Source organism: Semicossyphus pulcher, unplaced genomic scaffold (genome assembly GCF_022749685.1).
Source record: "Semicossyphus pulcher isolate SPU_LCO1_2020_fin unplaced genomic scaffold, fSemPul1.0.p SCAF_26, whole genome shotgun sequence".
Lineage (NCBI taxonomy): Eukaryota > Metazoa > Chordata > Actinopteri > Labriformes > Labridae > Semicossyphus > Semicossyphus pulcher.
Window position 1 is genome coordinate 536,489 of NW_027211700.1, and position 17,526 is coordinate 554,014.

At 47.2% G+C, this 17,526-nt stretch overlaps 1 protein-coding gene across 2 annotated transcripts; it reads left to right on the top strand.

The window, feature by feature from the left end:
- The first annotated feature begins 581 nt into the window (after nt 1-581).
- nlrx1 (NLR family member X1) lies at nt 582-15,571 on the top strand. 2 transcript variants are annotated; one of them, XM_069676506.1, is made up of 12 exons: nt 582-746; nt 2,436-2,486; nt 5,236-5,351; nt 5,664-6,057; nt 6,222-6,453; nt 7,035-8,202; nt 9,849-10,032; nt 10,627-10,722; nt 11,477-11,563; nt 13,018-13,269; nt 13,736-13,946; nt 14,281-15,571. In XM_069676506.1, the coding sequence occupies exons 2-12, from the start codon at nt 2,470-2,472 to the stop codon at nt 14,422-14,424; spliced, it is 2,901 nt and encodes a 966-aa protein (XP_069532607.1). In that variant the 5' UTR covers nt 582-746; nt 2,436-2,469; the 3' UTR covers nt 14,425-15,571. The 2 variants fall into 2 exon arrangements, with proteins under 2 accessions (XP_069532607.1, XP_069532608.1); XM_069676507.1 differs by having other exon boundaries at nt 5,667-6,057.
- Nucleotides 15,572-17,526: the final 1,955 nt, after the last annotated feature.

The window sequence follows — 17,526 nt, forward strand, 5'->3', positions numbered from 1 at the left end:
GTTTTATCATTCCTGGACTTCCCTGCTTTTCTATGTTTTTTTATCCCTATAAGTTGCCTTTTTTTCCAGAGAGCTCGGAAAAATGTGATGATCATTTATTTGTTTAAAATTATTTGGAATGTGGGAATACCATGCACCAGAATGTTCCAGAACTACTCGTTTAAACACAGGGCTGTTTACAAGGATATGTGAACTTTAAAACGTTTCAGATGGTGGCCATAATGGATAACACACCCAACTGTGAGTGGTTATTGGTAAAGTATTGAGAGAATTAAGCATAGAGTGGGAGAACTGAGGTCCACTGGAGAAAAGCTATAAACATTACAAAGAGCAAACACTCATATCTACACTTGTGTTAGGACACTAAACTGGGAAACATTCATCAGAACAAACAGAAGTATGAAATATACGGAGAAAGGATAAAGAGACAACTATCTGAGTTTTACACACGCCAGCACAGTAGGTGGAGGTAATGACCCTTTAACGCTTGTTACCATCCACCATTAAACTAACCGAAGAAGAAGAAAAGGTGACTCTTATTCTGAAACGTTACTTCCGGATGTTTAGTGCTGCAGCTTATCGCCTGTGTAGCGGAACACGGCGGAGAACATAAACCATGACAGAATGTGATTTATTCAACAGATAGAAACAGAAATCAGAGAACGCTCTAGATAAATGTGATTTAAACCTCGATGACCGGAAGCAGCGGACGGCGGGAAACAAGGACGCAGCAAGAGAGGACCCCGGTGTGTAACTTTATGTGCTTTTATTTTCCATGACATGACATTTCAGTTATACTTTACAGCGTTAACTGATTGTTAGTTTAAACTCGGTGACAATAATATATGTGGCGCTGACGTTAGCTGACAGGTGCATATTTATCTCCTACATTAATTCAACGCTCTGTCCTCTCACTAGTTCTGTATGAACCTGTAACTCTCTAACTCAAGGGCGGATCATCGGTTTGTAGAGCGGGTGGTCAGGGAGGTCCGCCCCCTTAAAGGAAGACTTGTATCATCATATTCCCAGCTTCTTTAAAGCAACACATTATGATGATGACATGCTAAGTTTAATTATAACATCAGAAAAACGCTTGTAACTCTCTGCTGGTGTAAGGTGAGATGTGGAGTTCCAGAAAATCTTTAGCCTATTAGTGACACCGGTGGCCACTATGTGAACTGCTGTCAGCATCCTGTTGCTCATGCTCATACTGAAGATTGTGTAATGGATGTAATGGGTGTAAGCCACCATGATATATACTACATACTACATACTGCGCTGGGCGGTAGTCTGTAGTACGGAGCTGTTCACATGTGTTTTGCAGTATTGCAGTTTTGGAAAGCGAAAGTAAACAACAGCCTGCCAATAGCAAACAGCTGCTTCTTTAGCTATAGCGCCCCCTTCTGCTCTTCTGCTGACATCTGCCATTTCAACTGCCATTGTGGCGTTCCCGCGCTTTGCATTGTGGGATACAGTAGGCAAGGTAGACTGGTCCGATGCATCCTGGAGATTTTTTCCAAATCAGAGCGACATCCAGGTATTGTTGGCATTCTGCACATGTAGCTTTTGTTTGCATACTGCAGACTACATTTAGGCCACATCAGGACGAGCTGCTCGGATAGTTTCACATTTAGAACACAGAATTGATCTCCATCTTGGAACCAGTAGTGAACATATTTGGATGAGAGGGTGAAGGCTAATTCATTAGCTGGCAAATGAGTTAGTTAACTATTGTTATTGTGATAGAATGAGAATTTATTTGTGGTGGTAACAAATTAGAGTTGTTTATTAATTTATTTCATGAATGTATGACAAACAGCGAACGAGCTAACAAGCAGGTATGGTGAGCACAAACACAGATAGCTGCTAATCAGTGCTAACATATAATAAAATAATAAAGCAGTGTGTGAGACGTGTTGGACGGTCTGTTCGTCCAATAAAGCGCACACACAGATTATCTGTCTGATATTTACATGAACAAATCTCCAAAAGGCTCCAACAGCACAAACACGGCCCAGAGGTTACGTTCAGTGACTGAGTTAGCTGAGGGGACACCTAGCAGACAGCTAGCAGCTCCCAGCTGTCACTCAAAGAGGCCACGCCCCTAATGCTGCATCACTTTAAGCCTTAATATAATGTAAACAGGTGAGCTGTATAAAGATTCTCCCCGTACAGTTGTCATGAAGAGAGAAATGAGCTATAGAGACCCAAACTGTTTTTTGTACCAGGCTGTAAACATGTTTATTTCTGCTGTAAAGTTTAACATGGGGCTCTATGGGGACTGACTCACTGCTGGAGACAGCCTCAAGTGGACACCAGAGGAACTGCAGGCTTTGGACTTTAGTGTTGGCCTCATTTGGATTTTTTTGATAATTATTATGTGAATTTTACAACTGAGGAGTTGTCTCACTGTGTATGCTAACTGTTTTCCCCAGAGTGCTCCCTGACGTGAAGAGGCTGAACGGCAGGATGAGCTCACTGCACAGGTGAGTAACTGATACTAATACTGAGGCTCACATGTCTGTCTCTCAGGATTTGGGGTGCAGAGGTTAAACTATTCTTTAGTGAATCTTCCTGGAGTTTGATTACACATCAGACTGACTCTGCTCTCTCACAGTGAAGTTTTCCAGTAGGCGTTAACACTTCATACTTTTCAGCTGTGATGATGTCTCCTGACACTAAACGTCTGACAGGTCAGTGTTGGAGTGTCGATGCAGTGACTAATCTGTGATGACAGAAATGTTTCTGTCCTTGAACAGCTTGATGTTTATTAAATAAGAGTGACACATTTAGTGCATTCAGCTGACCTCACTCAGCCCTGATGATGGGTGTGGTGGGGTCGTGTTCGCCTCAACACGCTGTCATTTGAGTCCTTTGACCTTATTACACATTATGCTGTATGTAGGTTACACAAATATCTGCTTTTATTTCCATCATCAGCACCTGAAGCAGACGCAGACCCTTTCACAACCTCCATCCGAGATAAAAAGAATGTTAAAGAATAGTTTTATTCAGTGGGATCATGAGTTTATTAGCAGGACTGTGTCTGTTGCTCGTCACATCGGTGCTTCACAGGTCACGCTCATGTGAATGCACTTCACCACTCTATGATGTGAGCTGTGCAGCCCGTCTGCTGCATGATGTTCTGTCAGACGCTCAGATTAATTATTATACTTGTGTGATGTTATCAAAGGAACCTCCTGCACTGGTTACAGATTCCACTGACACACCCACGTTTGTTTGTTAGCATAGCAGTGCGGCTAGATTTGGTACATCAATAAATGTGTCCTTTGATCACGTCGTTGGAACAGACACGACAACGAAATCAACTGTACTTTTTTTTATTGCACCTCTTTTACAAACACGCAGCCGCAGTGCTTCACTGAACAACTCAAACACACCCGACAGGAAATAAAGAACACAAATGAACAGCGATACAGGAACATGTTTTGAGGGTAAAAAGAGCACTTCTATGAAACTATAAAATGTTAAACTAATAAATAACACTTAAGTGAAATAAGACAAAGACACAGGACAGCCGCTGCAGGGGGTGAGCTGATTAAAGAAAACAGACTGCAGCTTTTTATAGCAGCTAGTTTTTACAGACTGTTTGGGTGGTGAGGTCCATATGTCAACTTATAGTCATCTTATTTCCCCCGGCGCGTGAAGTCATTTATGTCACCAAACTCACTCAGTGATATCCAAAATATTGATCCTGTGAGGTCTGTCATGTGGGCGGGGCTCCGTGTGATCGTCTCTCTTGAGCGTCCTGATCAGACCTCTAACCAGAGACGTTAATGAGACTGAATTCAGTGAATCTGTGACAATAAATCCAACACTCGATGTCTTCTGGTGATTATGTATCCGTGTTTACGTGCTGGAAACTGTTAGCTGTCCACTTGGCCGCCTTCTGATGCCTCGTGTTCAGTCGACTGACCAATCAGAGGCTGTGTTACTGAAGTGTGTGTCTGATCTCAGTCACTGTACAGTGAGAGAGTAGTCCTCCGTGCAGCTGAGCAGCAGCACAGTGTACATGTAACAATGTGGATCCTGCTTTGCACACGTGGACAGCTTTACATGTGCACAGTGAGAAATGAGCATTTCATGGCTGCTGACTGTCTTCCTGTTTTTACACATTTTCTTCCTGTAACAGATATTGACAGGAAGTGATGTCTCAAGACACCCGGCTCTCTCAGCTCATAGATGGCTTGATGGAGCGCTTGTCTCAGTCGCTCACAAACAAAAACTGCTGTGAAATCACAGATGAGCCTTCAGCGCTCACAGAACAAGCGGTGACAGGCTGGAGACTGAGGCTGGAAAAGGTCGACTGTGGCGTGTTCCTGATGTGAAGAACACGTGTTTAACGCCCTTAAAATGAGTTTAAAATCACTCCAAAGTTTTTGATGAAAACCTGCTTCGAGTTCAGTTTCCTCTCCGGCCTGCGTTACACCGGGGTCTTCTGGTGAGACAGAGATGTACAGTGAAATATCATCTGCGTAAAAATAATGGACATGAAGATATGAGACGATATTTCCAACCATAACATTTAATCAGCCTAAAAAAGGTCACTGAGCAGATTATAGACACAAACTGAGCAGCTGCAGATTGAATTATTGGAACTGAGCCCAGCTCATGTTTTGTGACGTTGATGCTTGTTTCACACGGCTGTTAGACGACATGCTCTCTCTTTTATTTGATCTCAACAACAACCTTCAGTGGGTGAACGGACATGTCCAAGCTCGTCCAAACACGGGGAGGAAGCTGACTCCGATCCAAGAAACTAAGTGTTGGGGTTGTGACTTTATCTGGAAGTGTTTTTGTTGCACAGGTCAGCAGTTATCATCTCGGACCTTCATCACATGAGGAAGTAAAGAACAGTAATTCACTGAGGGATAAAACGTTTCTTCTTCCATCACGTTCTCTGTTTTCTAACTCTAAACATATTTAATAACCAGCACACTCTCAGCAGCCTGTCGTGCCAGTGGAGTTTTTCTCTGGAAGTTTCTCTGAGCAGAATCAAACAAGTCGAAGTTGAGCTACGGGGCGAAATCTTTTGTGCTGTGTAAATGTCAATGCCCCGGAGGTATGTCACTTTACCTGCTGCAACCTGCAAGAAGCCTAATGCCAGCTGTTCCGTGCGGCGCGCTGGGATCAGTTTAATTCTGTGAGATTGAAGTGACCTTTCCAGATTGAGAACAACAGAACCAACCTGTGTGATGTGTTGTGTGTTTGCAGACGACAGCTGAGTCAGCTGCTGGCCGCGTGGAGGCTGAAGAACCGGGTGGAGGTCTCTCTCTGCCCGGCCGCTGGCTTTCACTGCAGGACCCTCTGCTCCACCAGCTCAGACCCAGGTGCACACTTTAACATAGCACACGCTTCCTTTGGTTTAAAACTACAGAACGATTATTCAGACATCTCCAGCTACAGTCCAACATCAGTCATGCTTAGTGGCTGCAAAATGCTTGCTGCATTGAAAGGGGAGGAATAAGTGAGGAGAGAAGTGTTCCTGTGTTTTAAACCTGTTCTACATGTTTTGGGCTCTCAGTGACAGAAGCAAATGTTTTGGAGTTACTCGAGTACTTCAGCTGGGAGCAAAGAAACAGTCAAACATATGTTCCATCATTTCTATCATGTCTGAGATATGCCCTGTTTCTCTCCTCCAGCAGACCCCATAGACATCCACAGGAGGAAGCTGTTCCTGTGGTTCAGCCACCTCCCCCAGGAGGAGAAACAGTTTGGGGGTTACTTCAGCCCAGAGACCATGCATGTGGATCCTCTGATCCTGGAGAGAACCTGTGAGGAGAGCACCGGACTGCACAGCTCCCCCCTGCAAACCCCGGCCCCCTCCAGACCCTCTGTGGCGGTGGGGCAGCTGCTGGACCCCTCTGCCTCCTGCTGTGAGGGCCGGGGCCTCAACGTGCTCCTGTACGGGGCCGTGGGGACCGGGAAGAGCACGGTGGTCAGGAAGATGGTGCTGGACTGGTGCACCGGGACCACCCTGACCCACTTCAAGCTGCTGGTGCCTTTCTCCTGCGAGGACCTTTCACAGCTGTCCAAGTAAGACACACAAGATAATGTATGAGATACATAATATATATGTCAGGTAATATAAGGTATAGAAAATATAACAGATGAAATATAACTGATAATATAATGTATTAAAATATGTAAGATATGAAAGATATATAATCTGCACTGAGTGACAGACCCCTCCCTCACAGGGCGGCCTCCTTGCGGGACCTTGTGAGCAGGAAGTACCTCCACCTGAGGAAACACCCTCTGCTGAGCGGGGAGGGGGACCAGGCCAAGCAGGTGCTCTTCCTCTTCAACGGGATGGAGAAGATGAAGCTGGACTTCAGGATCGGAGCCACCGAGCTGTGCAGTGATCCGAACGAGCCGCTGCCTCCGGGTGTGCTGGTGGTCAACCTGCTGAGGAAGTACCTGCTGCCTGAGGTGAGGGACGCTCCAGCGTCACTGCAGAGATACTTATGTCCTGATTGGACGTCTAGCATTAGATGAAGTGTAAATATTACTTTGAGGGCAGAAGGACAGCGATGCCACAGAGTTACCGTCACCTGGAAGAGTGTGAGCAATGTCTCGATCTGAGAATACCCAGTGCAGTGCTGTGGCCGGAGCCAACACTCTCCTCAGCTCCAGGTCTTCATGTTGAACAGACGAGGTCACGACTCTGATCAGATCTTTGATGGCAGAGATGGAAAATGTTTTACTACCTGTCGCACCAGGTAGACAGTACAAAGGATCAATACGCAGCCCTACTGAGCAGCACCCTGCAGCGGGATGGAAATCCTCCTCTGCTTTGCTTTCAGGCTGTTAATGTGAAACATCTGCAGGAAGTGTTGAGTTTAAATGTTTCTATCACTTTAAGAAGCTTTCATTAACTTCATGTGTCCTTCACAGACATGCAGTGTTCCTGCCTCTGCAAAGCAATGAAATTAACTGAGTCTGCAAAAGTGCTGAAAAAACCTCTTTAGAAACATTGTTTTTCTCTGAACTCTGTCTGTTTGTGTTCCCAGGCGAGCGTCTTGATCACCACCAGGCTGTCTGCTCTGGATCGGATCCCTCAGAAGTACGTGAGTCGATACGCTCAGATCTGTGGCTTCAACGACCCGGACCGGCAGCGGGCGTACTTCACCAGCCGCCTCCTGAAGCAGACGGGGGAGACGGCACGAAACCAGGAGGCCCAGGCTCTCATTGAGCTACTTTACCTCAACCTGCAGAGAGAGAGCCAGCTGGCTGCTGCCTGCTTCCTGCCCTCGTACTGCTGGCTCACCTGTGCCACCTTACACTTCCTGCATTTCACCGACGCTAATGCACCCATCCGCACACTTACTGGCATCTACACCAGCTTCCTCAGGCTGAACTTTGGCGGTGAGGTGCTGGCAACAAAGACTGGGACTAATGTGCAGCTTCAGGAGAGCCACAGCTCTCTGATGCTGTATGTCGTCCGTACACTCGGTAAAATCGCGTTTGACGGCGTGACGTACAAACGCACGACTTTCTCAGCGAAGGAGCTGGAGCAGTGGATCGGAGGGAAGACCAAGACGGACGAGGAGCTCCATCAGCTGGCCATGTTCCGCACCGACGTGCTGGACTTCTTCCTGGCTCCCTGTGTGGAGAGCGGGAAACATTTAAGTGAGGACGGCGGTGAGAACGACGAGCGGCGGTATGTGTTTGCTGTCCCAGCCATGCAGGAGTACCTGGCAGCGCTCTACGTGGTTCTGGGAGAGAACAAGTCGGCTCTGGAGAAGCTTACGCAGCAGGTGTCTGTGGCCATCGGTCAGGCGGGCGAGGACGTCAGCGCACTCGTCAACATCTTCTCCAAATTCATCCCGCTCCGGATCTTCGCCGTGTTCAACCTCCTCAAGCTGTTCCCGAAGCTCTACGACAGGATCATCAGCCACAACAAAGGCAGGATCGCCAGAACCATGGCGTCCGAGCTGTTCCGCACTGAGGACAGCCAGAACGAGGACGTGCTGGACCAGGTGGAGCAAAACCTGCTGGGAGTTCATGGCCCTCAGCCGCAGCAGCACAGTGAGGGTCAACCCTTTGAGCTCTACCCCATCTTCATGGGAGGACTGTTGCATTATGGGAACCGTGTGCTGCTCCAGCAGCTGGGCTGCAGCATTCAGAGCACCACTGTGGTCCAGATCACCCGGGCGCTCAGGAAGTACCTGGTCAGAGGTAACAGCATGTCCTGCTCTCTCCTGATGATACTGAACTTCAATTTCAAAAGTGACACATAAACTTTGATCTCACTCCTAATAAACTTTATATTTTGACTAAATAAGATTCTATATAGGAGGGCGGCCCCTTAAAGTCCACCATATCAATAATGAGTCAGGAGGACCCAGTGTCATCAGTTCACACCTGGGCCTCTTTGTTCTTCACCTGAGTCAGCACACAAAGAGCTGCAGGAGCAGCAGCATGGCCGACTGCATGCTTTACAACCTGAGCCCAATTATCCACAGAGCTGTCGTCTCTGACACGACCTGAGCAGTGAAAGCTCTGCAGTGGTCACAGGAGGTTGTGTCTGTCTGCATGTTTAAGGCTCCTTTTTAGGTTCTGATTCCTTCCTTCCTTCAGAGCTCTCCTCCTCTCCTCCTGTCCTCCTGTCCTCCTCTCCTCCTCTCCTCCTGTCCTCCTCTCCTCCTCTCCTCCTGTCCTCTCCTCCTCCTCTCCTCCTCTCCTCCTGTCCTCCTCTCCTCCTGTCCTCCTGTCCTCCTCTCCTCCTCTCCTCCTGTCCTCCTCTCCTGTCCTCCTCCTCCTCTCCTCCTGTCCTCCTCTCCTCCTCTCCTCCTGTCCTCTCCTCCTGTCCTCCTCTCCTCCTGTCCTCCTCTCCTCCTCTCCTCCTGTCCTCCTCTCCTGTCCTCCTCCTCCTGTCCTCCTGTCCTCCTCTCCTCCTCTCCTCCTGTCCTCCTCTCCTGTCCTCCTCCTCCTCTCCTCCTGTCCTCCTGTCCTCCTCTCCTCTCCTCCTGTCCTCCTGTCCTCCTCTCCTCTCCTCCTGTCCTCCTCCTCCTGTCCTCCTCTCCTCCTCTCCTCTCCTCCTCTCCTCCTGTCCTCCTGTCCTCCTCCTCCTCTCCTCCTCTCCTCCTGTCCTCCTCTCCTCCTCTCCTCCTCTCCTGTCCTCCTCTCCTCCTGTCCTCCTGTCCTCCTGTCCTCCTCCTGTCCTCCTGTCCTCCTCTCCTCCTGTCCTCCTCTCCTCCTGTCCTCCTGTCCTGTCCTCCTCCTCCTGTCCTCCTCTCCTCCTCTCCTCCTGTCCTCCTCTCCTCCTGTCCTCCTCCTCCTGTCCTCCTGTCCTCCTCTCCTCCTCTCCTCCTGTCCTCCTCCTCCTCTCCTCCTGTCCTCCTCTCCTCCTGTCCTCCTCCTCCTCTCCTCCTCTCCTCCTGTCCTCCTCCTCCTCTCCTCCTGTCCTCCTGTCCTCCTCTCCTCCTGTCCTCCTCCTCCTCTCCTCCTGTCCTCCTGTCCTCCTCTCCTCCTCTCCTCCTGTCCTCCTCTCCTGTCCTCCTCCTCCTCTCCTCCTGTCCTCCTGTCCTCCTCCTCCTCTCCTCCTGTCCTCCTGTCCTCCTCTCCTCTCCTCCTGTCCTCCTCCTCCTGTCCTCCTGTCCTCCTCTCCTCCTTCACTAATCTACACAATTGTTTGTATTCGTGTTTATCTGATCATTTGAATCTGAAGTGTCATCAAGTGATGGTTCTAGTGGTTGTGGTCTAGTGGTGATTGGTTCAAGTGATGGTTCTGCTCTCACTTCACAGATCCTCACAAAAGAATCCAGTCACTGGAGGGCTTTGGGTCATTTATTCTAACTCGGTCTAATCTCATTTGCTACTAGAACTGAGCAAACCCCAGCCGCCAGAGGAGCTGATGGACCTGCTGGTTCTTCTGTACGAGTTTCAGAACCCGAGACTGACCGCAGAGGTTCTGGCCTCCATCAGATCCATCCGCCTCACCAACATCCGCATGACGTCTCTCAAGTGCTTCATTCTGAGTTCTGTGCTCTCCTGCACACCTGCAAGGTAAGCTGTGTCTGCTGTGACCTGTTCGGTATGAAATACAGCTTCAACTGTTGGTCTCAATGAAATAACAGTTTTCGCCATATTACCCAGGATGCACCAGTGTGACTGTTCAGGATCATTCTTGGTGTATGAAGCAACATCAGCCCTGACTCAGACAAACCTTTACGAACTCTGTGTAGAAAACTTTCCTTTTATTATGATAAATAATTGTGCACCAGCTCGGTACATCTTCAACGTTTAACAGGAAGCAGAATGAAGGTGTGCTAAAGCCTCGTGTGCTTGACGTCTGCTGTCTGGGTCAGATCTCCCTCAGATAAAAACAAGCTATTGATCTAAACTGACATGCTGGTAAATAAAGTAAATAAACCTTTTACAGGCTGCTGCATGAAGGGCACGTAGACACAAACTAAAAGTGTATTACACTCAACCTAGGGTTTGGTTTTGACATGCTAACAGAATGTTTGTGTGTAAGGCCTGAACATATTACCTAAGAGCAATCATCCATGATTACATAGTGCACTATGTAAATAGTAGACAGGACTACAGCTGATCAGTGTCTCTGACTTCTGTTGTGGGTCTTCGGTGTCTCTGTAGTTATCACCTGGAGGAGCTGGACCTGTCCTCTTGTCTCCTGACCCATGACATGCTGCAGATGCTGTGGCCCACCTTCAGACACGTGCACAGCCTCAAGTGAGACAAACGGGGACGCTGTGGTGTTGTGGTTTGCAGTGAAGATCTGTGAGAGGACGGATGTGTCTTTGCATTCTGCTGAGTGTTGCACAATTTATACTACTTCTGTCACTGCTTCAGTGATATCACATTACATGGACAGTGTTTGTTTAACTCAAGCTGTGGTGAGTAAAAACATACATGAAGGTTGTTGACAATAAGAAGAACCTTTGACTTAGGCCAGGCTTAGACTGCAGGAGTTTAGTTCTGTCTTATACCTGATCCATCCCTCCAGACAATCAGCGGCAGGTTTACCCAAATATTTAGTAATGTGATCGAATCCTCCACGCTCCCAGGATTTTATGTTAATACGTCAGAGACGCAGCACAACGTCCGATGTTGAAGGAGGAGCACTAAGAAGCATTCAAGCCCTGACGCTCACATAAGCCAGCATGCTACTGTTGACAGAAAGCTGACAGGTACACTCGTTCTGACTCGTTCAGCCTCCTGCTTGTGTTTTTGTCCCTGCAGAGCATCAGTGCAGCAGGTCAGTCAGTCTCTGATTGTTGACATCACAACAGGTGGTACGATGCTCCGTCACACACACACTGCTTCTCATGATATCCTGCAGTGTGTGCATGTTTCACTGTGATGGACTTTAAACTCCTGTACTCTGAGCTCTGCTTTAGGATGACTCCTCTGCTTGTGTAGCATGTGTGTGTGTGTGTGTGTGTGTGTGTGTGTTGTGATTGTTGCCTGTCTCTGTTGTCTTTAGTCTGCAGTTTAACAGCCTGGGTCCTGAGTCCTGCATCCTCCTGAGAGATCTGCTGCTAGACCCCAAGAGTTCCATTAGATCTCTACAGTAAGACTGAACTTCTACTCATGTTCTATCAGCCTGTGTGTCCAACGGACGTCTTTCAATCTGGGACAATCAAATCTCAACTAATGTCGATCGAGGATAAAATGTACGCTGAAAACGCTGAAAGTTTGGACATGATTTACTGGGTCTGCAAAGATCACACAGCCGGTCTGCAGGTTGTAGCTGGACATTAACTCATAGTTTGAATTCTGTCTTTAAACTGGACGTAGGACTTTAATTATCAGACATGTGGAGGTTATCAGAAGTAAGCAGCATCAGTGTTTTATGGGTTATAATTATCAGGTCTGTTGATTCAGAGGTGGAGGACACCTGATCAGAAGGATCTAAAAACAAGGCTAACATGGTTAGCAGCAGCTAACTGTCTGCTCGCTGTCTGCAGAGGGCGTCCAAGAAACACTGATTTACACATGAAGCTTCCTTATTCTTCTTTAATAACCTTTTCATGAATCAAAGCATACAGTCAATAATACATGAGATAAAAACACTTGCTAATTAACAAAGTTTAACTATGAACCGTCGCCTCTTCAGGCCGCCGTCATTAACACGATACTCCTGAAGATGGCAGCATTAAATTTACCACGAGATCAACTGAAGTCATATCAAACTGTGTTCTTACTGAGGCGCTTCTAAAACATCACAAGGTCATCAGTCAGTGAGAGTAACGGCCACAAACCAGCAGACACAGTCAATGTGGGGCTTGAGGCTGCAGGTCTCCTGCTTCACTGTGCTGCTGTTTCAAAGGTAAGTCAGAGTGTTTGCACATGTTTAGATTTGAACTAAACATAATTAATGCAGATCTAACAAATAATCTGAGCGGAGAATCGGCTGCTGATAGCACCACGTATAGCTCATCACTGTCTGCCCTGTCTCACAGACGATTTGTTCTGATGATATTTCAGCACAAACACGCCAGCGGTGTTTTCAGCTCAGTGCACTTTACTCTTTTTTCCATTCACTTTGGGGCCTGCTAAAAGAAAGGCGAGCTAAACTGAAAGCATTCAGTCCCGTGTATGTGTCACACCCCACACTTCCTACACTTCCCATAATGCAAGCTGATTCCTTTACTACCGGTCGATCCCCGCCATCATCTCCAAACTCCACATCCCCGCTCTGCAGCTCAGACTGTCAGTTTTACATAAATATGAGTCAGACACAAGAAAGCGCTGACTGACTCAAAGTGAACTTCACGTTTCATTAATCAAAGAACCTTTCATTAACAAAGGAACCAGCTGCAGGACGTGCATTAAACACAAGCTCAGGCTTTGTTCACGGATCTGTGTGCTCTCTCCCTCCTCTTCTCCATCAGTGCAGCTGTTTCAGACCTTTAGATGTGACAGTGTTTGTGGCATCAGGAGTCTGGCTGGTGTCACACTTTGCATGTTAACATTGTTGAGTAGAAGATCAGAAACGTCTCATCACTGCCATGTTTTCTGCAGACTGTGTGACAACCCCCTGCTGGAGTCCGGCGCCCGCACCCTGCTGGAGGCCCTGCCTGAGAACCAGTCTCTGACCCGCCTGGGCCTGATGCACACCGGCCTGGGGGACCAGGGGGCCCTGGAGCTGGCCGACAGGCTGCAGAAGCACGCGGGGCTGCAGGAGCTCAACGTGGCGTACAACAACATCGGAGACAACGCGGCTCTGGCTCTGGTGGACGCCTGCAGGGAGCATCCCAGCATCCACACCGTGCAGTGAGAAACTCTGCAGCACATCATCTGATCAAGTGTTCTAACCAGACTTAATGCTGCAGCTAAGAGGAAGAAAGCACTCGTTATTAATCCCAACAAACACAATAAATACACTTAGACATGAGCCTAATGTTCAGCTTCAGTCACACGGGAACTGAGCTACAAGAGAAAACTCAACTCACCTGTTTCTGTTCCCGTCAGGTACAAAAAGAGATGTTAGGTTCAAAGTTATTGTGATTGTAATTTAAGAGAGGTTAACACAGAAGTCCCACATGTTTATATAACCTGCAAAACAAAAGATGCATTTATATTTTGTTCAGTGTATTTCAGCTTAAATAGTGAGAAATAGTCCCAACTGTAGCTAGAGCAGGTGGCTGCACAGGGACAGAGAATCTGAGCACTGATATAGCCCTCTGTCTGATGTGAAGCAGCTGACGCGCTGACAGTCGGCCCTCTGTGTGTCTCTCAGCTTGTATCTGAACCCCCTCAGCAACGTGGGGAAGCAGTCTCTGTATGTCCGGGGCGTTCCAAAGAGCCACGGGGGCAGCGGGCGGAGGGTCCGGGTCCTGGCTTCAGTCACCGAGGGCTCCGACCTGTCGGAGGACTGGCACCCCATCCTCAGCGTGATCCGGGAGAACGCCTCCTCGTGGGACCGAGAGCGCGTCAAAGAGCAGCTTGTGGTAACAAACGTCACGAGGAGCAGAAAACTCTTTCTTCTTTTCTTCTGGATTTAACATTTCCTTCATGGTGACGGCACGGTGACCAGTCTGAAGCATGACGTGTTTATTGATTATAAAATAGTTTTCTTAAATGTAGGACTGTTTTGTAGACTATAAAGATGAACGTAGCTTACTTGCTGTGTTGGTACACCTAACATGGGCCGTGCTGACCTCTATCTACTGTAGGTAATACACTCACTCATATAACCTCCGGACCGTCCCTTTAAATGTGTCAGCTGTTGTACTGATGAGTGTCCTGCAGTGACGATGAGTCTGCTCCTCCTCCTCTGTGCAGGTGTTCCTCAGGGACCTGGAGTGGGGTCGTCAGCAGCAGCAGAGTCTCTGGAAGAGGCTGCACTTCCGCCGGGTGGAGAAGGGGGTCAGACAGACTCTACGGAGGCTGGAGAAGGACGCTCCACCCACAGGATACAGCAAGTGACTGAGGGGTTCTTTAGTCCTGATCAGAACAAAGTCTTCAGCTGCATCATTGATAATAAACTAACGCTCAGGTCAGCCTGCTCATGTGAACAAGTGTGAGCTCAGTCTCAGACGTGTCTCTGTCATAAAGTCTTCCTCTCACACAAACAGAGCCAGCAGCATTAACACATTCATTGAGATACAACAGGAAGAAGTCGACGTCCATCGTTTAATGCAGGGGTCCTTACTAACACATGCATGTAATCTGAAGGCAGCCAGAGGCCTTTACTGTGACACTGTTGACATGCGAGCGAGCATCACACTTATTTAAACAGTGATGGGATCATAACTTTATTTATACCTCAGAGAGAGAACAAAAAACTACAGCAATAAAATGTTCTAAAAGAATAAATAAAAGTTAAAGTAAAAAAAGACAAAAGAAACAGAAGAAAACGATAAAACACGTCTCTTTAATTCTTCTCTCCGACAGTCAGAGACACAAACAGTTAAAATCAGATCTTTTATTTTGGTGGGACACGAGAGGACAGGAAGTGGTGCTGTGATCTGACATGAAAGAGCTCTGACGTTCTGTTTGAGCAGTTTGTCTCTGATGTTTGAGGATGTGATCAGAGCTTCTTCAGGTCTGCTGCAGACACACCTGTGCAGACACCTGTTTAACATGTAAACCTTTAACAGTGACTGTGGACTCATCAACATATCAAATATATTTACTGTGTTTGCATGAATCTGTCTTTATTGTTCATGTCCGCTGCCAACACAGCGTCTGTTACAGCGCGAGAGCTTAACCTCTGAGCGTTTGTGGTACCAGCTACCAAACACACCTGACATCAAATGTCGGTCCGATTCAGAGCCTCGTTGACTGAGCAGAAGTTTTAATGTTTTGAGGAAAGGTGTTTCCTGTGTTTAGGAGCATTAAAGAACATTTCCTTTGTTTAACAGACAGAAGAGTTTTTAATGAGGCGTCAGGCGCTCACACGCCGCTCAGACGACGAGTCCTCGCCGCTTGTTTCAGGCGAACATGAGTGATCGTTAGTTTGGATGGATCTCAGATGAAGCGTGGCCTTACTCACTGTATTTCATGTCAGGATAGAACAACAGTCTGTGCTGTATGAGGGCAGCCTGCCTGTGCTGTGACTGTAACTTAAAGCTGCTGCATTAAATGTTGAGCAGAAAACTGTCTCCTGGTTTTTATTGTCACATTAATGAGACGAGTTAAAGGGGCCGTATCTTTAAAGGGATATCCTCACATTCTGCATGGCTTTCACATGTTGGGTGTTTGTTGTTCACAGTGAAAACATGTGACCTCCAATCCCTGATGTTAACACTCACATGGACAAAGAAGACACACCTCATTCGTCCATTTCATCGCACCATTCCGACACCAGCTGGTGATTCTGGCTCGTACATGTAAGGCCGGCTGGCCGATCCTAGAGCAGCCATGTTTTCTACGATTTTGGAGTGACGGTGCAGTGTGGCCGCTCCCCCACGTGGCATCGCACATGTGGGGGAGGGGCTACACGGTCACTCCACTGTCAGCCAATCGTGGCTAAGGTCTGACCTTTGAATGGCAGAACAGCTTGTTGGCTTCAGGAGGAAGGAGAAGCTCCGAAACATAATAAAGTTAAAATATGTGTTTAAACATGAAACAAACTTCACCAACGTGATTCAAAAACACGAGAGAATAACAGAAGACTGACTGCAGAGCTAAAGTCTGTCCCCTTTAACTGTCGTATTTAGATGAATTACAAATGTCCACCTGTTGATCAGAGGAGGTAAGAAAGTTCTGACATCACCTGAGAGGAGTATAACTTCCTGTCTTTATAAAAACCTAAAATGACTGAAAGTCTTTCAGGTCTGAGACGATGAATAAAAGTCTTCAGCTCCACGACGAGCTTTAACACAGCACCGAATCACTCGATTATCTTTAACGATAAAAATACAATTCATTCAGTTTGTGTCTTTGTCAGTTTATTTCAGACTTCTTCACATTTATACTTTATTCATTTTATACACACACTAAATATAAACGCAACACTTTCGTCTTTGCTCCCATTGTTCATGAGCTGAACTCAAAGATCAAAGACTTTTTCTTTGTACACAAACGTCCGATTTCTCTCTAAACCTGTGTTAGTGAGCACTTCTCCTCTGCCGAGATAATCCATCCACCTCACAGGTGTGGCATATCAGGATGCTGATTAGACAGCATGATTACTGCACAGGTGTGCACCCCAATACAGTAAAACTGCACATTTTAGAGTGGCCTTTTATTGTGGCCAGCCTACGGCACACCTGTGCAGTAATCATGCTGTCAGATTTAGAGAGAAATCGGCCTTTTGTGTCCAAAGAAAAAGTCTTCGATCTTTGAGTTCAGCTCATGAATAATGGGAGCAAAAACAAAAGTTATTTTTGTTCAGTGTATTTAATTAATGATTTATTATTTTGTACATTTATTTATTCATACCAAAAACTACAAAGTACAGTAAGAAACCAGCATTATACCTGCAGAGGAGCCTCCACGCTTCATCAACACTCACTCAGCCAGAGGCTCCAGGTGACGAAGACGACTCAAGCTTCTTCCACAGGTGCTGAAGACAAACACCTGATGACCTGCTGAGTCTCAGGTGTGGCCAGGTGAGTTTATGCTGGAGAGTAAATGCAACACACGGGCCTTTGACGGACATCTTTGTATCATAACTGTCCGTCTCATCTGATTGGCTGTTGGAGCTCAGCCACGGTGACGTCGTCCATCAGTGTGTGGACTGCCTTGTTTTTCTCAGACTGACCACATTGGGACCAGAGGGGGGAGGACTCTAGCTAACCGTAGCGCTAGCCTGGTTAGCAAAGTGATGCTCAGTTACCATGATTTTAATTGGGATGCTAATTTTGCTAGCTTAAAAAAACAGCTTTAAACTAAATGTGACGCCTCAGAGAGTCTTTAAGTACAACTCATTCACAGGTAGCCCCGCCCTAACCCCTCCCCTCTCTCTGGTCTGTGTGACTCTCAATGGGAGCATCAGTGACGACATGAACATCATGCTGTGTTGAAGAAGACTTGGAACATGTTTACTGAGGGAATACATCAGGAGAGGAGGAGGAGCATGTT